The sequence below is a fragment of the Mustela erminea genome, chromosome 17 (assembly GCF_009829155.1).
Source record: "Mustela erminea isolate mMusErm1 chromosome 17, mMusErm1.Pri, whole genome shotgun sequence".
NCBI classification, from domain to species: domain Eukaryota; kingdom Metazoa; phylum Chordata; class Mammalia; order Carnivora; family Mustelidae; genus Mustela; species Mustela erminea.
In genome coordinates, this window is record NC_045630.1 from 7,314,380 (window position 1) to 7,337,007 (window position 22,628).

Below are 22,628 nucleotides of genomic sequence, written 5' to 3' on the forward strand. Positions count from 1 at the left end.
AACGACCAACTTCCGGGCGCCGTTTCCCGTGGGCCCGCTGCTCCAGCTCCGCGGGTGCCTTCCGCAGGCCGCGCGGTATCCGGGCGGGCGCGGCGGCGGGCGCGGCGGCAGGCGTCGCCGGGCCGCGGCCACCATGGCGTCCGGCGAGGAGCGGGGCTCAGGTCCCGGAAGCGGAGGTCGCGAGAAGCGGAGCCGGCGCCGCGGAGGGCGCGCTGGAGTCACTTCCGCTGGGGCGGGCCCTCGGGCTCTCCCGCGCAAATTGAAAAGCCTTCGGTGCGCGGAGGCCACGGGCTCCCGGTGTTCAGCGCAGCCCGCCTCGGGCGCTCCGGCCCAGGTGAGCTGGGGGCGTCGGGAGCAGGTTTCGGGCCCTGTGCTCGCCCGCGCTGCAGCGGACGGGGAGAACCGTTCCCGCGAAGGGAGCGGAGCGGGCGGCGCGTGGGCCCAGGGTGGCGTCCCCTCGGGACTCTGGTCGCCGGGGACCGGGAGGAGGGGGTCCGGCGGGGTCTTCCTGCCCCGGCCGCAGGATCCCGAGTCGCGCTGCAGGCCCGGCCGAGGCTGCCCCGAGCGCGGGACGGTCCGCGGGCGCAGGCTCCCGCCCGCCGGGCTCCTGCAGGGCTGCGCAAGCTAGCAGCCCCGCTCTCACGTGCAGCGCCGACTCTTACATGAGGAAAAGCGAATTTTCTTCTCGATGTCTTGCAGGCGAAAGGAAACCTGTCTCCTGGAATGGGCTTGCGGGGCTCTCGTGCACGGCCGGTGGACGGAGTGAAGCGGGGAGGTCGCCGGTGTGGTCGTGCCTAGCGTGTGGCGGGCGGGCGCCCTGGGATGCTGCCCGCCGCGGGGCCCCGGGTCATTCCACTCCGCTGAAGAGGAGACGCGTAGGCGAGCGTATTTACCTCGCTTAGAAGAGACGTTTCCCAAGGTGTGTACTACGTCCGTTTCCCTCGAAGGGGAAGGAAACTCTTTTCAGAGGCCTTATCTGAAAGGAGGCTGATGGCCTTTGTCCAGCTGTGGCTTGAGAACGCCTGCATCCGAATTACCCGCGGTATTTAAGAGTCAGAATCCCCCACCTGGCTCCACAGCCTGGCCAATGCGCTGCTGTCCTAGAGCTCAGAGCGTTGATACAGGGTCCGGGTGAGGCTGACTTCTTACCCTGTTCTTTCTTCTCTCCGCCCCCCCACCCCGCGACTTAATTTTTGCTGGGAGGGGTTTATGTTATGAAATGCTAATCAGCTGTTCAGCCTCACTGCTTTTACTTTATATTTTGAGTGGGGCTGACCCTTGAACCACAGGGGTTAGAACTGTGAGGTTAGAATCCACGGATTCGTGGATTTTTTTTCGACTAATGCAGTACAGTACTATAAATGTATTTTCCTTGTGATTTTCTTAATGCCATTTTCTTCTCTCTCTGGCTTACTTTGTTTAAAGGATACAGTGTATAATACACATAAGGTACAAAATATGTGTTAACCGAGTTTATGAAATTGGTAAGCTTCTGGCTATTAGTAGTTAAGTTTTGGGGGAGTCACAAATCATATATGGATTTTCTGCTGGGTGGGGGTGGAAGCATACAATCCCCCTCCTTGTTCAAAGGGTCAACAGTAGTGCTTCAGAAAGGTGTGAGCCAGCTCCAGAATTTCTGTAAAGAAGGGACTAACGGGCTTTTTCCTGGCTAGAAGGTCGTAGATCTTAACAATGCCTTTCTGGAGAGATAGAGTTTCGAGCGCTTTCGGTACTTGCTGTGTGCCTAGGCTTGGAATGCATGTCCCGATTCCAAGGGGGAAAGCACTTGGAAAGAATAAACCGTTGTGGAACTGTCAGTTGACAATAGCATAAATACCGTGGACTGGAACTTCAGGCAGAGAGGAGCCCAGTTAACGTATTGAAAAGCAGTGATTCTCAAATATCAAGCAGTAACAGTTGCTTTACCCATTTCCGAGCTTTTTCTTATTTTTCTAAAACTTTTGAGTAAATGTATTTTGCTCTAAATATTGCTGTTTTTCCTTTCTCCTCTCACATCACACAGTTGGCGCTATGGGGATACACGGCCTACTGCAGTTTATCAAAGAAGCTTCTGAACCCATCCACGTGAGGAAGTATAAAGGACAGGTAGTAGCTGTGGATACGTATTGCTGGCTTCACAAAGGAGCTATTGCTTGTGCTGAGAAACTAGCCAAAGGTGAACCTACTGATAAGTAAGTTGGGACCTCGTATAAATTCTTTGCCAACTAAGAATCAGACTTATTATATTGGGATCATTTTCATTCAATGCCTGGTTTATCAAGAAGTGAAACTGACAACATTGCCAAATCAGGAGCAACTTTATTCTGTGATGTAGTATCAAGACACCGAGAGACAAAAACCAAGGACCATGTCTTTTATTTTTTACCTAAGAAACTGAGCCCTGTTTGCAAAACAAAACAGTTGCTTCAAAGGGACAAGGTGTTCTGACTCCCCTTTACTGTACGTGGGGCCCAGAGTGGTGGGCCTTGCTGATATCGAATCATAACTATGACCTCATTTGAGTCATGTTCCATGGACTAATATCTTCTCTATTTTTTACGTAGAAACATTAGAAAAAGAAGCAAGTATAATTTCAGAGCAGAGATTTCCTAGAGCTATGTGATCACTATTACGAATTTTCTTTTTTGCAATATGTAATTTATCTCCTAGAGGAAAGGCTCCCAGGTCCTTAATGTGACTTACTTAATCACAATGAAAAATAGGTAAAATGTATTAATGCTGTTTGTTTCCTGGAGGAAAGAGGGAAAGGCGTTATTGAATGGTGAATGTTTTGGGCTTTCATTCTTCTCCAATTAATTTGACCAAAAGTGACCTGGACCAGACAGTACATGTGGGATCTGAAGGAACCCGGGCCTTGCTGCCACTCCATCTGCTGGTTTCTTTTTTCCTTTTTTCTTTCTTTTCTTTTTTTTTTTTTTTTTTAATTTAAAGGCCGTTTCTTTTCTGCCACTGAATTTGAGTAACTGTAGGTAGCTGAAGACTGCAAGTTTTTCATTCTACCTGTAGAGTTTCTTTGAATAGCTCTTCACAGGGGAAGAACTTTCTTTAGTTTTTTGTAATCTTGGGGATTCTGAGATTTTTGACTAATTGGAAGAATTATCCAAAATACAGAAAACATCCTTTATTAAAGATGTCATTTATGCATTCCCCAGACCTGCCCTGTAGTAACTTATTGAACTAAAAAGCTTCAGGACTTCCTGCAAAGTACTGTGGACTTTAATTTTTTTTTTTCCTCACAGCAACTAAGTCACTTTTAATACAGTTTACTTTTTCTTTCTTATCCACCTTTGGATGGGGATATTTACCAGAAAAGGTGAGAAAATTGGGATAAGTGTATGACAAGCCGTTATGACTATTATAAGGAACGAGATAGATCTAATACGCTGACCTGGAAAGATTTCGGCAATAGGAGTCTGATGTTGGGATTCTGTCTGGTGAAAAAAATATGTGAATTTCCTTTGAGATTTATTATGGTTTTATATTGGCTTTCCCCTGTTTTTTACATGATACTTCCTTAGCAGGCCCAGAATTAGCACAAAGTCACCGTTCTATAGACCAATTCATGTCTGTTGCCACTGGTTTACAATAAAAAGAAGGACCACATAATGAGTCTTGCATTAAGATGAATGTATGTGCTTTAAAAGATTATCTTTTTCTTAAAAAAAAAAAAAAAAGATTATCTTTTAATATTTTGTCTATTTCTGCTCGTTAGTTAAAGTATCCTTTTCTTTATAGATCATGGAAGTTGTAAGGTGGCTCTTTTTGTTAACTGCGTTGCTGGAATGAAACGTGATTGGATCCTAGACTGTGGGGCGGTGGGGTGATGAGCAACGCTGTGCTAGAGCCAGCTCATGCGAGTTTGCTGTCTAACACCTTCTCTCCGCTGACCCCACGTTGGTGATTTATTCACCATTGTAACATATTCGTTTCGGGGAAATTGACAAATGCTAGGGAGCAGGCACCCCTTCCCCCAGAACTGGCTGTTAAACCTTTACCAGGACACCGCTGCTTATAAGAAATACCGGGACACTTGGACAAAGTTTAATATACACTGTATATTGGATGATATTTTATTTATTTTAAGTACCTCGGGTGCGATAATGAATTGTTGAAGGAACCCGATATTTATTGTACCATTCTTTCAACTTTTCAGTAGATTGGAAATTTTTCGAAGCAAAAAAATATGTATATATATGTGGGGGAAAAGGCAAGATTTGGAAGCACAAAATATCAGAACTGGAAGAGATGTCAAAGCCTTTTCATCTGCAGATAAGAAAAGCAAGATTTACAGTGTCAAATAACTCCCCAGCTGTCACAGACCATAGGATCCAAGGCAGGATTTGAACCCAAGTCTAAATTAGAGTTTTCATTTCATGTGAAAGCATTTGCTTAAAAAAAAAAAGTAATTTCCTTTTTTCATAATCTGTCTCATCTGGTTTTAAAAAGAGCAAGAGTAGGGGCGCCTGGGGGTCTCAGTTGGTTAAGCGACTGCCTTCGGCTCAGGTCATGATCCTGGAGTTCTGGGATCTGAGTGCCGCATTGGGCTCCCAGGTCCATGGAGAGTCTGCTTCTCCCTCTGACCTTCCCTCTCGTGCTCTCTCTCACATAAATAAATAAAAACTTTTAAAAAAGCAAGAGTATTACCTTACAAGATGCCCTGCACCTAAATGCATTTTTCTTTATTTTCATAGGTATGTAGGATTTTGTATGAAGTTTGTAAATATGTTACTCTCTCATGGGATCAAGCCCATTCTTGTGTTTGATGGATGTACTTTACCTTCTAAAAAGGAAGTGGAAAAGTCTAGAAGAGAGTAAGTTGATTATCCATTCACTCTCTAATTTAATTGCATTAAGGTCTGATGCTATAGTCTGTATACCAGTTTATTTTTTTAATTTTAATTTGTTGAGACTTGCTTTATAGCCTAGTACTTGAACAGATTTCTTTAAATGTTTCATGTGTGCTGGAAAGGAATGTGTATTCTCCAGTTATTAAGAGGAAGATTGTATATCGACCAGTCAGTCAAGCTTATTGATTATGGTGCTCAAATCTGTATCTTTACTGTTTTGTGTCATAAATTACCAAAAGTAGTATATTAAAATTTGGTACTGGATTTGTCATTTACCTTATAGTTCTGTCCACTTTTGTTTTGTTTATTTTGAAGTGATTTTATTGGTTGCATTCAAGTTTAGAATTAGTTACATTTTTGTGGTAACTGAAACAGTACGTAGTGACTCTTTTAATTTCTAGTTATGCTTTTTTTTTCCTAACGTCTGTTCTGATATTAGCATACCCATAACTTTTCTGTTTCTACCTTTTTTTTATTTACTTACCTTTACTACATTCATACTACATTACTGTATTTTTATTTAATCAACTTTACTACATCACTGGTTTTTTAGGTTTGCCACTTAAAAAAAACACATTACTGTGTGTGTATGTGTATGTGTGTGTGTTTTAAGATTTACTTATTTGAGAGAACATGTGTACTTGAGTGGGGGAAGAGAGGCAGAGGGAGGCACAGCGAGAGAAGGAACACAAGCAGGGGGAGTGGGAGAGGGAGAAGCAGGCTTCTTGCTGAGCAGGGAACCTGATACTGGGCTTGATTCCAGGACCCTAGGATCATGACTTGAGCCAACGGCAAACACTTAACAACTAAGCCACCCAGGCGCCCCTGGAGGCTCTGATTCTTAAAGCCAGAACTTTAAAAATTTTATTTGCAAAGGTGTATCTGAAATTGTCTGAGCCCGCATTCTATTACAAATATACAGTTTACTAAATATACTCTTAAGAAAAAGTTAGTAGGTTGTAGGTTAGTTCTTAAAGGATAGGTGACAGTCTCAAGCTAGTATGGCCAAGGGACTAAGCCAAACCAGATCCCATCTGGGTATCCCACACCACGTTCTTAATTCTAAGAGCAGATTATTATTTTCTCTTGCTAAGCTCAAAAACGGCAAAAACAACAACAACAACAAAAAGTTACAACTATGTATCTCTGACCCAGGAACTCTTTTTGTCTTTGTAGAATCAGCTTTCTCTGTGCCATTGAGAGAGGCACTTAAAATCCTTTTCTCCAGGTCTCTTCATCTGTGGAGCCCCGTCTAAAAGTGGAACTAAGGAATGTGTGTGTTGTGTACGTGCGCTTACTTAAAGATCAAAACCTCGTGGGTTCTGACTGATTCTTCTGGTTCAGACTCACGGCTGTGGTGCATCTTTATCTCCTTTCTTCCATACGGAGAACTTTATTTTCAAGGGCACAAGGGGGCATGAAGTTACAGTATCTAATAATGACTCCTTTGTCTTATCCCAAAATAAATATTGTGTAACACTCAACAGTAGATTCAGAATAAAATACTGATACTACCATTACCAATACGATTATTGAAAACAGTTAAAATGTCTTTCTTTCTTCCTCTTTCTTTTCCTATTTTAAAATTAGTAGTTCTGTATTGTCAGAATGTGTGCTGTCACTGTCTCCCTGTTTAACCGTATTTAGTATTAGTTCTACAAATTTCCACATTCTTGATTGTTATAGACCGTTCTTATGCAGATGTTACTTTGGGTCTTAATGAAATTAGTTCTGGTAGATCCCACAAGCTCACAGAAAGTATTTCTCAAGTTCTTCATATGTTGATAACTGGACAACTTTATGCCTGAAAGTTCGTTTTGATGGTGTGAAAGCCTTGATTCACATTTTCTTAAGTGTCTTAGTTACTCCATTTTCTATTGACATAAAGCATTTCTGTGGATAAGCTTGTGTATGTGTATATTATAAATCACTTGTGTTCCTTTTACCTGGAAGCCCAGAAGATCTGGATTCATGTTCTCAGGGACCTGGTAACCACTATCAGATGAGTCAAACTTGCACCCCCCTGCCCAGGAAAAGTTCTTGAATTACTGTTTTATTATGGTTTCTTGAGTCAGCCTCTTGATTTTTTTTTTTCCCCTCGCAGAAGACGACAAGCCAATCTTCTTAAGGGAAAGCAGCTTCTTCGTGAGGGCAAAGTCTCAGAAGCCAGAGAATGTTTTACCCGTTCTGTTAATATCACACATGTGATGGCCCACAAAGTTATTAAAGTAAGCCAAATGGGAAAGCCAACGTAACACGGCTAAGTTCATCAAAACTAATTATGAGTCATTTACCAATGGGGGAGCAAGAAAGCGAAGGGAGGGAGATGAGTCTAGGCCTAACTTTGAAGGAAGTGCCCGTCTCAGGAGGAAGAGAGCGGCGTCTTTCAACAGAGCAGAGGAGTCCGACAGTCTCCAAGGGAGAAATCCCAAGGACTAAGGGAGGCCCTCCCCTTTAGGTTTTTGAGCTCGGTGGGCACCTTCTTCTGGAGAGAGGAAAGGGATGGTTCTTGGAGGGCCGGCCTCACCCCGCTGCCATGCAGTCGTCAGCACTTCCCACCTCCCTCCTGGTGGCCGGGGATCTGTCGGACCAGCCTCGCTGGCTCAGGACCTCTCAGAGCCCTAGTCTCCTCGGCCTGCTTCTGCATGGAAGCTTCTTACCGCCGTAGATCTTTCCACAGCCGGCAGCCCCAGCCCGCAGGTCCCCTGCTTCAGGCCTCTGTTCAGATGGCTTAGTAAACATGGGAAAATAAATACAGTGATTTGTAGTTTTCTCAAAGCAGTGTAGTATAGACTTTTGTAGTCTGAAAAGAAAATGTCGTTTTTGCAGGGAAAATACATTCAGAGCTCCAAACAAATGTTCTGTAAGCTTTCAGAGTCTAGGCATCTTAAGATGCAAGCTTTCTACTGTTTGAAATAATTAAGTTTCTGGCTTGTAATTGTTTTTCTCCCTCTGAATGTACAGCAGTATTTTCTCCTATAAATTGATTTTTTTTAAAAAGATGGCTATATGATTGTGGCATTGTATGATTAGTTCAACATGTGCTAGGCCTTGAAGTAGAAAAACTTATGCTGAAGGAAATGATTTCTGAAAATAACATGAGCAAGTACATGTGGGCTGGTGATGAGATGGGAAGTTGCCGGGTGCTTTCTAGACGCCGTGCTGGAGATTGACTCTGACCTTCTCTGGCAGGCTGCTCGGTCCCAGGGAGTAGACTGTCTCGTGGCTCCGTACGAAGCAGATGCACAGCTGGCTTATCTTAACAAAGCTGGTATTGTACAAGCTATAATCACAGAGGACTCTGACCTCCTCGCTTTCGGCTGTAAAAAGGTACTTGACTCCCAGCTACTATATGCTGCTTTTCTGTGCAGTTGGCAGTGGCGTAAAGTGAGGAAATAAGGTTTTTCCTCTCCAGGAATCACTATTTTATTTAACACTTGCCGTTAACCTCTACTTACGATGCTAATAATTATTTTATTTAAAATGAAGTTTTTGCTGCTTGACATTTGTGTAATATGGACACTGTTTCATAACAAGCCCTTAAGGTTAGAAGGTTTTGTTGTTGTTTTGTCCAAGTTCTTCAGTAGAGAGTAGACTTTTTTTTTTTTTTTTTTTTTAAGGATTTTTATTTATTTACTTGACAGAAATCATGAGTAAGGCAGAGAGGCAGGCGGGGTGGGTGGGGGGACGCAGGCTCCCTGCTGAGCAGAGAGCCTGATGCGGGACTCGATCCCAGGATCCTGAGATCATGACCTGAGCCGAAGGCAGAGGCTCAACCTACTGAGCCACCCAGGCACCTCAGACTTATTCTTATTTTTGCTATAACTTATATGCTTTACATTTTTCAATTAGGTGAGTTAAATAACTTATCCAACCAGATGCTTTGCAGTTAGAATTATGTATAAAACTGTTCAGTGGAAAATGTTATCATGATATTGTAACGGGGGAGTTAAGATACAAAACCACAAAATGATCTCATTTTTGTTACTGCCAATGTCGTTTATATCATCTGTATATTTCATAGATGACTCGAAGGATCTGTCAAAGGGTTAATGCTGGGTGACAGTGATAGATGAGAGATGTCAGGCAACTTCTGTTTTCTTCCTGAATTTCCGTGTTCTCCAAATTTCTTACGATGAACATGTATTACTTTAAGGATAAGAAAAAGGGATTTTTGTATGAATTGCTGTTTGATTGCCATGACAACCCTGGGTGTCAGTCAGAGGTAAGAGGTGCAGAAAGGGCATTCTTTCTCCCAGAGTCCGAACAAGGGAGTCCAGGCACACGACCTTCTCTGTCGTCGCCTGTGCTTCAGATTCACACTAATTATCTGGCTTGCCTACCTCTCTTCTCTCTCAGTACGATGATAAAGAACAAGAAAGAATTCTTAGGAATATCACAGTGGATTAGATAATGAAACATTAAAATGAGCCTTTTAGGTGTTAAAAATTTCCCTTCCTTTTGAAGGTGATTTTAAAAATGGATCAGTTTGGAAATGGACTAGAGATTGACCAGGCGCGGCTGGGCATGTGCAGACAGCTTGGGGACGTGTTCACGCAGGAGAAGTTCCGCTATATGTGCATTCTCTCGGGCTGTGACTACCTCTCCTCGCTGCGTGGGATCGGCTTAGCGAAGGCCTGCAAAGTGCTAAGATTAGCCAATAATCCAGACATCGTGAAGGTAAGAGTGAGTCACCCACTGTCCTGTTGAATTTCTGGAGCATTTCTTACATCATAGATGACCACTTCAGAATATAAATTTTAAATATTTTATCCTGCCGATAACCCATATGTATCATCAAAAGGACAAAATGACTAAAGCATTAGAAATTTGCTTTTGGCAACTTTTTAAAATGAAGACCAACCTAAAGAGATTTAAGAACAAAATGTCCTAGATAGAATTAATGTTAAAATGTGTAGTCTTCCAATTTCTGTGCTATTCTCTATAGTAGTGGTTCTCAAATTCTTTGGTGTCAGGATCCCTTTACACTCAACTCGAGTCTCTTGGTGGCAAAATTTTTGTTAAATGGGTTATAGCTGTTGATATTTACTGAATCAAATTCAAACCGATAAAATGTTGGCTATTTTAAAGCTAATAATAAATTCATTACATGTTAGCATATATAGGATATTTTAATGAAAAGTAGCCCTGTCTTCTGAGAAGGTGAAAATTATGACAGGAATTGCACATTTATATAAATCTATTTCACATGGCTTGATGAAGACCGCTGGATTTCTTCTCTACTTCCTCTGACACAGTAGCATGTGTCCCGTGTCCTCCGGGAAACTGAGGCTCCTGCGTCACCGCTCTGTTGCTTCTCTGATACCTTTACCTTCAAAAAAAAAAAAAAAAGAAAGAAAGAAAAGAAAAAAAAGCTAGCATACCAGCTTTAGTCATCCGTGACTCTAACCAAAGTTAGAATGTTGCCTTCATTTTTAATTCTCAGGTTTTGTATGTTTGTATTTTGCTTTTTGGGTGAACAGGACTTTGAGGGCAAGGAATGTGTCTTAATTGTCAAACCTGGGAATATAAACTGGGTGTGTAACTGACAGGTTCATTCTTTGGGTTAATTATAGAGAAATCAAGGAAAATACTGTTACAGAGATAGTTTTTAGTGATATGAAATGGCCATGCTTGCTGGTAGAAGCTTTCGGTACAGATGTAATCAATAGATACTGTGTCTCCTCAGCCTCCTCTAATGTGAATGACTTGATCTTGGTGACGCTGCTTTCCCAATTCCGTATTTGCAGATAACTAGTAAATATTTTTACATCCATTATTAGGTCATCAGGAAAATCGGACACTATCTTAAGATGAACATAATAGTACCAGAAGATTACATCAAAGGATTTATTCGAGCCAACAATACCTTCCTTTATCAGCTAGTTTTTGATCCCATCAAAAGGAAACTCCTCCCTCTGAATGCTTACGAAGACGACATTGATCCTGAAACACTAAGCTACGCTGGGCAGTATCCTTTCTGAACCAGAATAGTAGAATTTTGCACTTCCATATTTTTATTGGTGGTATTTTTAGTGAGGCATTCAGTAAAAAGCCTACAAATTGTTTTTGCCTTTTTTTTTTTTTTTTTTAAATACAGTGAAGCTTATGTTTTGTTCATTTTAGTTACTGTGCTGGTGAAAATTCAGAGCACCATTTTGTTTATAAACCTGTGGCTCATCCATTATAATGTGCTCATTCTTAGGATGCCTTGACTGAAACACACACTGAGTCAGTCACTGAAGATACACATTCCAAAGGTGGCACTTCTTGGCCAGCAAGCTCCACTTCCCAGGAGGGCACTGCGGATGTGAACACGCCAGCTGAGGGTTCCCTCTCTATCCCCCTTGGAAGGAAGTCTACGACTTGGGGCTTTGCTTCCAAAAATAGCCAGTCCCCGTAGTGACAATGAATACACTTTTTAAAAAAATTTATTTTATTTTATTTATTTATTTGACAGAAACACAGCAAGAGAGGGAACACAAGCAGGGAGAGCGGGAGAGGGAGAAGCAGGCTTCCCACTGAGCAGGGACCCCAATGCAGGGCTCGATCCCAGGACCCTGGGACCACGACCTGAGCCGAAGCCAGTCGCTTAACCAACTGAGCCATCCAGGCGTCCCTAGAATATGCTTTTCGATCTTATACGTTACTGTTCGTTGTTAATAAAGGCATTTTTTTCCTTAATCTTACCAACCTAGGTATTTTGATGATTCCATAGCTCTTCAAATAGCCCTTGGAAATAAAGATATAAACACTTTTGAACAGATTGATGACTACAATCCAGACACTGCTATGGTAACATTTTAAGGACTTTTTAATGACTTCACTTTTATTTATTTTTATTTATTTCAAAAGATTTTATTTATTTGACAGAGAGAGAGAGATCACCAGTAGGTAGAGAGGCAGGCAGAGAGGGGGAAGCAGGCTCCCTGCTGAGCAGAGAGCCCTGTGCGGGGCTGGATCCCAGGACCCTGAGATCATGACCTGAGGCAGAGGCTTAACCTACTGAGCCACCCAGGCGCCCCATGACTTCACTTTTAAAGAGCACATTTTAGTTATGTCTCAGGAACTATGACTAAAAGATTTTTAGTTAATTTATTAGAGAGAGTGAGAGAGAGCATGAGCAGGGGAGGAGCAGAGGGAGAGGGAAAAGCAGACTCCCTGCTGAGCAGGGAGCCTGATGCGGGGTTCGATCCTGGGACTCCTGAGATGATGACCCAAGCTGAAGGCAAGTGCTTAACCGACTGAGCCGCCCTAGCGCCCAAGGAACTATGACTAAAGCAAATCTTCATTTAATATAAACTAAGCATTTCTGTGTCCCAGAATGTGGAGTGTGGGTTTAAAACAACTTGATGATAGAGAAATTCTCTAAGAACATAGGTATATTGGTCAATTTCCTTAAATTAAGCAACCACATGATCCGTCACCAGGCCTTTAGACATGAACATTTCGTCTGAATCTACAAGTCTTTGATGCCTTTCTTGTCTCACGCTTTCAACTCTGACATTTGGCATAGTCGAAGGTTCCAACCTAGAAACATGGGAAGTAAACGCTGTTTTCTTGCTCTCTCACGAGCACTGCACAGATATTAGTGCATCGGCCCTGAGCTGTGTCTCAGCCCTCTCCTGTTCTGCTTTTTCCCAGTTGCATATATCCCTCCTGACACACACCCCCACCATTCTTTCCTTCCTTGGACTCCACTCTTTTCTGCTCCGATGTATTCCTTAAGTAAGTGCTGATGACTTTCCCTTACTTATGCAGAGAACTCGCACATCTTTAACCTAGTCTCTAGTAACAGCCACATAGTTCTGAATGTTTCTTGGATCTGTACATAAGTGATTTCCTATAACTTTAAATCTGCCCACAGTCCCATCATTCCTGATCAGCTTTCCTTAGCGACGCTTCTCCTTTTCAGCACTTACTACTTGCCTAAGGTGTGTTTCCGTGGTTTACTCTGTGATCCTTCCCAGCAGAATATAATTTTTATAAAGGCAAGGGCTTTGTGAACTTGTCTGCTATAGTATGTTTGCCACGTCTATTTGTTGAAGGAATGGATAGCAGTTACATGACCTCTCTGATTCTCAGACTAGAAAACTTGGAAATAAACTTGGGCTTCTCTTTCCTCACTAAGTCCTTTTGCTTCTTTTAGTTCTTCCGAGTGATAGTTTCTTCTTTCTCGTCACTCGAATTGGGTCTTTTCTCCCTTTGCTCACTAGTTCAGTTCTTGACTGAGCATTTGTTAAGCACTTTAACAAGCGTAGGTTAGCTATTGCTCTGGAATATAAAGAAAACTAAAATATAATTCTTTCTCAGGTGCTCCTTGCCTAGGGGAGGGAGATGTGGATTTATATGTATAGATATGTGGAAATTTCTGTCATAGAGATGTATGCTAGGCTCCAGGAAAATGCGGTTGGGGAGCATGTACATAACTTCACCTAAGGGAAGAGTGCTTCATAGTAATAATAGCAAACATTTATTGGGCACTTACTACAGTATAAATGCCTTTTTTTTTTTTTTTTTTAAGATTTTATTTTTTTGAGAGAACATGAGCAGGGGCAGAGGGACAAGCAGACTTCCCCTGAGTAGGGAGCACAGTGCAGGGCTTCGTCCCAGGACCCTGAGATCACAACCTGAGTCCAAGTCAGATACTCAACTGAGAGAGGCATCCAGGCACCCCCATTCTCAATGCTGTTCTCAGCAGCTTGCGTGCAGTCACTCATGTACTATTCAACAAGCCTGTGAGGTCAGCACTATTATTCCCATTTTTCAGAGGAGGAAATGAGAGGGAGATCACACGTTTAATAAATAGGGGAGCTGTGGTCCCAGGCCAAGCTCTGTCTCTCACCTTGTAGGGAAACTGGTGTCCTGGGTTTGCAAAGATCAGTGGGGATTTCCAGGATGAGCTAGATGAGTGATTCCAGGCTGAAGCGATCAGTGTGCACGGAGTAATGAGTAGCTAATTATGGCTGGCCCAAGAGTGTCCTCGTGTTCACTATGTGAAGGAAGCACAGTTCTTGAGAAGGAAGACGAGGTGAGCCTGGAGAAGCTGGCCAGTGAGAAAGCAGGACCCGTTGAACATTGAAAAGAAATCATTACCATCAGCTGAAACAACCCAAGCTAGCAAGAGAGCACAAATCCCTAAAGATACTCGGAAAGAACCTTGTTCATCAACTCAAATCATGGAAACCTTAACACTCAGGTTGCTCGTTTCTCTTTTGTTTTCTCTTTCTAGAACTTCTCTCTTAATTAGATGTTAGATTTCCTAGTCTTTGACTTTTTCTGTCTTATTCATGTCTGTCTTGTGTTTTCTCTGGGAAAGGTTTGTCTTCCAACTTTGTAATCCCCAGCACAGTAGCCAGTAGCTACATGTGGCTATTTAAAATAATTCACCTTGAATAATATTTAGTATATGTGCTGCCGAAGCGAGCACAACATTGAATATTTAAATTTTATTTCTTCTGTTGCATTGGCCACCTTATGAGGGGCTAACCATATTGGGCAGCTCAGGACATTTCTGTCTTGCTGAAAATTCTGTTGAATTTTTTTTCTTCTATCATCTTCTTATCTAAGGGTGCTTTCTTTAATTGTACTTTATAAAAGATTCTGTGTCATGGATTTCTCTGAGAATATCAGTTGCGATTTCTTGCACATGTTCTGTCTTTTGTATTCTCTGTTTGCTTTGAATTGGCTTTTTTCAACTTGTTTTGGCCTTTTCTCTTTCATGGTGAAGACTCTTCAACATCCAAAGCTTCTTGTCTGGTTGTTCCTATTTGAGAGACAGTCGGAGCTGCTGGAGATTTGTGTGAACAAGCCGGGCTTATAATCTTGGGCTTTACTCTTGGGTGATCTGGTTGCCAACAAGCTGGCTTGATTTTGTTTTCTCTGCACGGTTCCATTTTTCCAGAAAGGGACTCTCCAGTTTCTACTTAGCATGGGTATATGCGGCAGTTTACATTTTGAGGAGGTTAGCAAATGCGGGTTGGGGTGGGTCTTTTATTTGATCTCTGTCTTTTTAGACAAATGGATTTTCCCATCTTCTGAGCTGCCTACTGTTTCTGGGTAGGTCAGATGGAAGATAAGGGCCCTGAGGTCAAATAATCCTTGTCTTAGCCCTCCCTCATGTGGGGCTTCCCTGGTACCTGGTGCCTTAAATCCCTGAACTTTTCTCATGATTGTGTAGAGAGATTGACTCCCCTTTGGGGTTCTTTTCTGCAGACACTTGGGCTTGATTTCCTGGTAAGTTCTTAAAATTTCTCTCTGTGCCCTGTCTTCGCATGGTTTGGATCATACAGATATCCTAATTTTACTGCAGATGAAATTTGTCTGCTTATTGTTTCTGGGAGATGGTAATCAAAGGAAGGGGACTGAAAAGTGTTTACTCTGCAATCTTCTTTACACATTTGACTCATTGCTATGATTATAATTTCATCAGGAATGATTCTTAAGCTAGCCCCTTTGTCTCAAAAACTCTAAAATAGTTGGTTGTGTTGAATATGTCTAGATATTAAGGAGAATGTTATGGCTCACTAAGATGGCCATCCTTTTACAGAGAAATTTTTGTAGGAACCATTAATTGTACCAAACTAATTAATTCTTTTTGTTTATCTAAAATTTAGTCTTCCCAAACTGGTTTTCTACTTGACTATTTCTTTTTTCCAGTAAAACCATCAGTGGGATCTAATGCCATGAGCTATGATGCTTAAGCTCTTTTTTATAACCATTCACTCAAATATTCTAAATTACCTAAATTACTTGTTAATTCTCAGAGTGTATCCTGAATAATATCACCTTGTTTTAACTTCGATAAAGATTCCAAGTGTAGGTGGGATTTTTGTCGTGTGGAATCATGCCCTAAGTACCAACATTTTTTATACCTTTGCTAATTTTTCCCATTGCCTCTCTGCCCTATTAGAATATCATTGATATCATCTTAATAGATCATTGTCATCCAAAATATGTTGTAATTATAAATAACTTATATTAGCATTAAGAATGATTGCTTACCAGTGCTTATTGGCAATAACTAATTAACTAATTCTCAGAGAAGGTTTTATGTAAGACTTAATGTCGACCCAAGTAGCTTTCTGTTTGTTCATGTTGTCCACTAAAGATGGCACCAAATATGAGTCAAATAGAAGCTAGAGTTTTAAATTAGATCATTTTAGGAGCGCCTGAGTGGCTTAGTCAGTCTGCCTTCTGCTCAGGTCATGATCTCTGGGTCCTGGGATTGAGCCCCACATCAGGCTCTCTGCTCAGCAGGGAGTCAGCTTCTCCCTCTCTCTCCCTCTATGAGCATGCATGTGCGCACTCTCTCTCTCTCTCAAAAATAAATCTTTAAAAAAAATAAAAATAAATTAGATTACTTTGGTTTAAATTCAACAAGGTTTTAGAGATGGGATGGTTGCTTGCTTTAAATAAAAAATTGTATGGCTTTGACCTTCAGGTGCTTTGTAAAGGGTGAATGACTGTTTTGAGGCTTATTGCCAGATCCCTATTAAACTGGTGGCTATTGTGTTTTGAAATAACACTCACATTTTAAAAGTACTTTGTTCTGGCTATTTTTCTCCAAGTGTATTTTCATTTCTTGCACTGTTCATCTTCAGAAGATTCACCATTTTTTCCTTAGAAATAAGCTAACAATTCACTTGACCTTCATTAGAAAAGAAACAGACCCAGGAGTACAAGACACATTTAATGGAAAAGTGTAGTACCATCAAAGTAGAAAATGTTATTAGAGAACAGATATTTCATCAGAAATTGCTCAAAAAAGTAAATTATTTACTTATAATTTATGTTGATAGGAAAATGATTTGGCTATTTTCCTTCTTCAAGTAACCCTTTCTGTTTTTACTATTTTAGCCTGCCCAATCAAGAAGTCAGAGTTGGAATGACAAAACATGTCAAAAGTCGTCTAATTTTAATAGCATTTGGCATAGGAATTATTGCCCTAGAGTGGAGCTGGATGTTGTTTCAAATGCTACCAGACTGAAGGAGAATCCAAGTACTGTGGGCATTGAACAAGTGATCAGTATTAAAGGGTTAAATCTTCCAAAGAAGTCATCCATTGGGAAGAGACCAAGAAATGGTATGTATTTCTGCTTGCTGTACATATTTTGAAATATTAGTGAGTTTTGCTCACATTTAAGAAATCTTTGCCAAACCCAAGGTCACTAAGTTTTTTTTTTTTTTCCTGTTTTTTTTCCCTAGAACTTCTATAGTTTTAACTCTTAGATTTAGGCCTTTGATTCATTTTGGATTAATTTCTTTTATATGGTGTGAGGTAAGGATCAAGGTTCACCTTTTTTGTATATGACAATCTGCTTGTTCCACCATTTGTTAAAAGATTGTCCTCTCCCCTTTGAACAGCCTTGGCACGTTTGGTAACAATCAGTTGACCTTGACCACATATATGTGTGAGTCTGCTTTGGACTCTGTCGTTCTGTATCATGGATCTCTTGCTGTCTTGATGCCAGAGCACGGTCTTAGTTATCATAGCTTTATAGTAAATCTTGGAATTAAATAAAATAAGTCTAAGTGTACTCTAAGCATGAGTTTGTTCTTTTTTTGCAAAGCTGTTTTGGCTGCTCTCTGTTTTTCATGATTCCATACAAATTTTAGAATCAGCTTGTCAATTGAAAAAAAAAAGTTTTTGAGTTGTTGATTGGAATTTAGTTGAATCCATAGTTCAGTTTGGGGAGAATTGACTTCTTACTAAGAATGAGTTTGCTGAAGTCTTCTCTCATTTTGTTCAGCATTTCTGTGCAGTTTTTAGTGTCTTACCCACATGTAATGTCAAATTTATCCCTGTGTGTCAGATTTGTGCTGCTACTGCAAATGATATTTTAAATTTTGATTTCTAATTATTCATTGCTAGAAACCCAGTTGACTTTTGAACGACAAGGATTTGAACTGCACAGGTCCTCTTATATGTGAAATTTTTTTCATAAATATGGGGCAGTAAATGCATTTTCTCTGTATGATTTTCTTAATGATTTCTTTTCTCTAGATCACTTTGTTATAAGAATATGGTGTATGACTCAAATAACATATAGAATATGTGTTCCTTGGCTGTCTCTGTTGTCAGTAAGTCTTGCAGTCGGCAGTAGGCCATTAGTTGTTAAGTTTTTATCCACTTTTTTTTTTTTAAGATTTTATTTATTTATTTGACAGAGATCACAAGTAGGCGGAGAGAGAGGAGGAAGCAGGCTCCCTGCTGAGCAGAGAGCTGGATGTGGGGCTCGATCCCAGGACCCTGGGATCATGACCTGAGACAAGGGCAGAGGCTTTAATCCACTGAGTCACCCAGGTGCCCCGAGTCATTAAGTTTTTAGAGAGCGAAAAGTTACAGACACAGACTTCTGACTCTGGAGGGGGTCAGCCCTGAACTCTCCTGTTGTTCAGAGGTCAACTGTAGGATTGATTTTTGTATTTTAATGTCCTGTTTGGCAGCTTTGTAAATCCACGTGTTAGTTCATCATGTTTTCTTCACAGACTCCACAGGATTCTGCAGTTAAGTCACCTGCAGTCAGAGACAGTTGTGCCTCCCCTTATCCAGTCTAGATGCCACTTATTTGCTTGTTCTTTTTGTATTTGTTCATTTCCTCCCCTCCTTTTATTTCTTCTCGTCTTCTGGACCCTCCAGTACAATGTTGAACAGAAGCTCTGCATGTGGAATACTAAGTATTGGGGGAAGGTGTTTTATTTTTATCACAGAAGATGTGTAGAAGTAGAAAGACTAGGGGCGCCTGGGTGGCTCAGCCGTTAGGCGTCTGCCTTCAGCTCAGGTTATGATCCCAGGGTCCTGGGCTAGAGCCGCATGTAGGGCTCACCAAAAAAAAGGAAGAAGAAGTAAAAAGATTATGTAATCTGGTTCCTTTTCTCTTCTTTCCCTCAGACAGGAATGAATGAAAGTCTAACAACAAAGCAAACCCTTTGCAAATCTTCTGGTTCATGCTTTCATTTTTCAAATTTAGGCACAGATTATTCATGTTTTGTTAAAATGTATTGATTCCTTATGAGCATAAATCTTTCCCTGGTGATATCTCTGGATCTTTGTTTTATCTTCCACAATTGTTCGTATACGCTGTGTGCAGTAACATACCAAAGTGCCGGGTGCACAGCAGGTACACTGGCACGTTTGTTTCATCCCTTCTGTTCCCACGAGGATAAGCTGTTCATTTTATGTAGAGAGCTCATTATCTCTCAGTTCTCTATGTCACAGTCTGCTTTGTTATAACTGTCACCTGTCAATGGCTTTTGTGCCCTGAGCTCACACACAAACACAAAATAAAGCGGTAAGCTTTTTCCCTCTTTTATTTGACAGCCCTTTGTGGATTTAGGCTGCGTCTCCCCACGGAACAAGGATTTACAGACCATTTTGTTTTTATTTAGAAGAGCTGTCAGAAGACGACCTGTTGAGTCAGTATTCCCTTTCCTTGACGAAGAAGACCAAGAGAAGTACCTGTGAAGATCCTAAATCCTCGAACACTTCGGAAATGATCCTGCCCGACCTGACGAATGGAAGCACCGCTAGGAAAAACGGGAGTGCAGCACCTGCGACGAGAAATAAATTTGCGGCGTTTTTACGGAGGAAAAATGAAGACCGTGGAGCCGTTGTGGTCCCAGGGACCCGAAGCAGGTGCGGTTCATCTACGTGGTGTTGTGTGTCTGTTGTGTCACCTGCTCCGTCGGTCCTGATTCCGGTTGTCTTACAGAAACTCCGAATCTGGGTTGTGTGTGTGGAGCCCGGCTTCGGCCATGTCCTGGTTGTGTCACGCGTCGTCCAAGTCCAGACTGAAATGCTCCTCTGGTCTCTTAAACATCTCTTCATACTAAGAGTTAGTAAGAATTGTAAGATAATAAGAACATAATAAGAATTGTAACTTCTAGTTCGCATGAGAAAAACTGTGGTTTTCGAGGGTCCTTTGCTTTTTTGTTTCTACTGGTTTTTTTTAAAGCTAAAATACAATTTGCCAGAGTAGTTTTTTGTTTCTTTCTTTCTTTTTTTTTTTTTTTTTTTTAAGCTTTATTTATTTTAGAGAGAGAGGGAGAAAATGCGAGTTGCGGGGAAGGGCAGAGGGAGGGGAAAACCAGGCTCCCAGGCAGACCCCCACTGAGCACGGAGCCTGAGATCATGACCTGGGCTGACAGCCAAGAGTCAGGAGGCTCCAGTGATCAAGCCGCCCGGACCCCGAGCATAGTTCTGCAGATACACTCAAATACAGACGCTGAAGTTCTCGTGTTAATTGAGAACCTAATACTATACTGGGCATTGGCTTACAAAGTGAGAGTATTTGTTGAGAAGCCGATCGTGTGGTTGGAAAGGTCGGGGGAAGGGACAGGTGTCAGGTGCCACTACAAAGATTGGAGCCTCTACCTTCCCCGTGGGCAGAGGCATGGAGCGTGGGGGCCACTCCTGTTTCTGCTCCGGCCAGAATGGAAGTCTGCCAAAGGACGCTGACGGAGCCGAAATGGGCGGCCAGTTCATGGAAGGTTTGTAAGCCAGGCCAAAGGACTTGTAGACTTTAGAGGTGAGAGGAGCTCTTTGGAGGGTTTTAATCCGGGGAGGGGTGTGATTCGATTCCTGTCTGTGATAGACCGTTCCAAGTGTGCCGTGAAGGATGGCTTCTAGAAGGCCTAACGGGGAGCAGGAGGACCGGTTCGGCTGTTCTGTAGTCCCTGTGAGTGGCGATGAGATGTCAGAGTCAGTGTAATGCAGGGCTCAGGAGTTGGGACCCTGGGGTTGCACCACCTGGATTTGAGTCCTGTCCTGTTCACTCATGAGATGGTTGACAAAGGCAGGTTAATTTCCGGGTGCTTCAGTTTCCTCTTTTTGTAAAATGGGGCCAACAGTTAGGACAACCGCAGGGCCATTGAAAGGATTACATTTTGACTCTACATAAATGTGCCTAAAACAGTACCTGACGGCTGGTAAACATGCAGGAAATAGCTCTTCCTCTGTGGCCAGGATGGGAACCACACCGAGCAGCAGGAAGCTGCAGTGTCAGAAGTTACTGGGGCCTGACCTAGGGGCCATGAGAGAAAGGTGATCAGCCCCCGAACTCCTCTGAAAGACTGAGAATGGATGTGTTCTTCAACCAGGCTGCGGCCAGTCTAACTGTGACGGTGGGAGACGGTTGTGAAAGTCATCCCTGAACCTCACTGTAGGTGGCGTTTCAGACCCGTCTCCCATCGGGCCTTCGCAAGGAAACTCTCCCATACCGGTGGAATGTTGAAATTTGAGGCTGCAGTGATGGAGAAGGCGGCTTGATACATGCCGGTTACTGCATTCTGGAAAGTTGGCTTTCCTCACTTGCAGAAATCCCTGAAACTTGCGTTTCATTTTTCCATGTGGATGAAAATAAAATTTCCCTGTTCTGTCCCTCGATGTCCGGCTGTTCTCTGAGGACAACTGATGAGGGCCATGTTTGCTTATGTCCACATGACTGGCCTGGTCACCACACAAGCTTACTCTGAGATATCCACGCAAAGCGGCTTGTGTCCACACTCTACAGTTTAGGTAGATGTGTCACTGATAAATTGTGAAGAGATCCTTAGAGAAATGCATCTCTTCATCAGTTTCCTGTGATATAATAATTGTAAGTCTTTTTTATAGAATGTTTATTTTTTAAGATTTTTACTTATTTATTTTAAAGATTTTATTTATTTATTTGACAGAAAGACACAGTGACAGAGGGTACACAACCAGGGGGGACTAGGAGAGGGAAACAGGCCTCCTGCCGAGCAGGGAGCCTGATGTGGGGCTCGATCCCAGGATTCTGGGATCATGACCTGAGCCCAAGGGAGATGCCCAAAGACTGCGCCACCCAGGCGCCCCAAAGATTTTTATTTATTTAATTGACAGAGACAACAAGAGAGGGAACACCAGCAGGGGGAGTGGGAGGGAGAAACAGGCTTCCTGCTGAGCTGGGAGCCTGATGCCGGCCTCGATCTCAGGATCCTGGGATCATGACCTGAGCCAAAGGCAGCTGCTTAATGACTGAGCCTTCTAGGCACCTCTGATGTAGAAGTTTCTGACTTGGTGGTATAGCAACATCTAGTAACTAGATATGATTAAATTGGTTTTTTAGCTAATTTATGAAGTTGTTTAATACACTCTCTTATTCCTCATGGCAAAATTATGAGATATTCAGGGTCACTATTATTTTCTCTATTTTGGGTTATGACCTTGAGGCTCTGCGAGATTAAACCACTTTCCCGGGGGGTGTAGTTAGTACCAGCGACAGAGAGTTTCCTAGTCTTCCTCAGCGAGTTGGGTCAAAAGGAGCAAACAGTCTCGTCAGCCCGGATGTGAATTCTCACTGTGTCACTGAATTAGTTGAGGGGTGTGAATTACCCTGAGCTTCTTTATAAAACATGAACGATTAGATCTTGGAGGCTCTTCTGGAGACTAGCAGAAATATATCAAGCACCTGACACAGTGCCCCGTCCCTAATATATATATGTGAGAATTTATCATCACCCACTCTGTAATGTGATTTCCACTTAATATTGCCTGCCACATTAATGTAATGCAACAGGAGCTATTAAATATGCCAAAGATTGTCTCCATCACATCTGCTTTTTTGGAATTCTACTTTAACTCTTCTTTAGGAAATAGATACTTATCCTAGAACCATGCTGTTTTATCTTTTGAGACCTAGAAATAGAAATATCCATTAAGCAACACTGTAGGCTAATTGGGAAGAAGTAGCCATGATGTGGGAGAGGTTCTGGGTTTTAATTTTTAAATTTCTAGCT

General features: G+C 42.1%; 1 protein-coding gene across 4 annotated transcripts in view; it reads left to right on the forward strand.

Annotated features, from left to right (window-relative positions):
• The first annotated feature begins 245 nt into the window (after positions 1-245).
• EXO1 (exonuclease 1) overlaps positions 246-22,628 on the forward strand; it is a 32,379-nt gene continuing 9,996 nt past the window's right edge. The window contains exons 1-11 of one of the 4 annotated variants that reach the window (XM_032318806.1): positions 246-334; positions 700-919; positions 2,024-2,192; positions 4,713-4,832; positions 6,973-7,096; positions 8,061-8,198; positions 9,336-9,548; positions 10,652-10,839; positions 11,567-11,663; positions 16,728-16,953; positions 19,260-19,506. In XM_032318806.1, the coding sequence (XP_032174697.1) occupies positions 2,032-2,192; positions 4,713-4,832; positions 6,973-7,096; positions 8,061-8,198; positions 9,336-9,548; positions 10,652-10,839; positions 11,567-11,663; positions 16,728-16,953; positions 19,260-19,506 (1,514 nt within the window). In that variant the 5' untranslated portion in view covers positions 246-334; positions 700-919; positions 2,024-2,031. Of the gene's footprint in view, positions 335-699; positions 920-2,023; positions 2,193-3,329; positions 3,335-4,712; positions 4,833-6,972; positions 7,097-8,060; positions 8,199-9,335; positions 9,549-10,651; positions 10,840-11,566; positions 11,664-16,727; positions 16,954-19,259; positions 19,507-22,628 lie in introns of those variants that run through there. The other 3 variants (XM_032318808.1, XM_032318807.1, XM_032318809.1) reach the window with 3 other exon arrangements.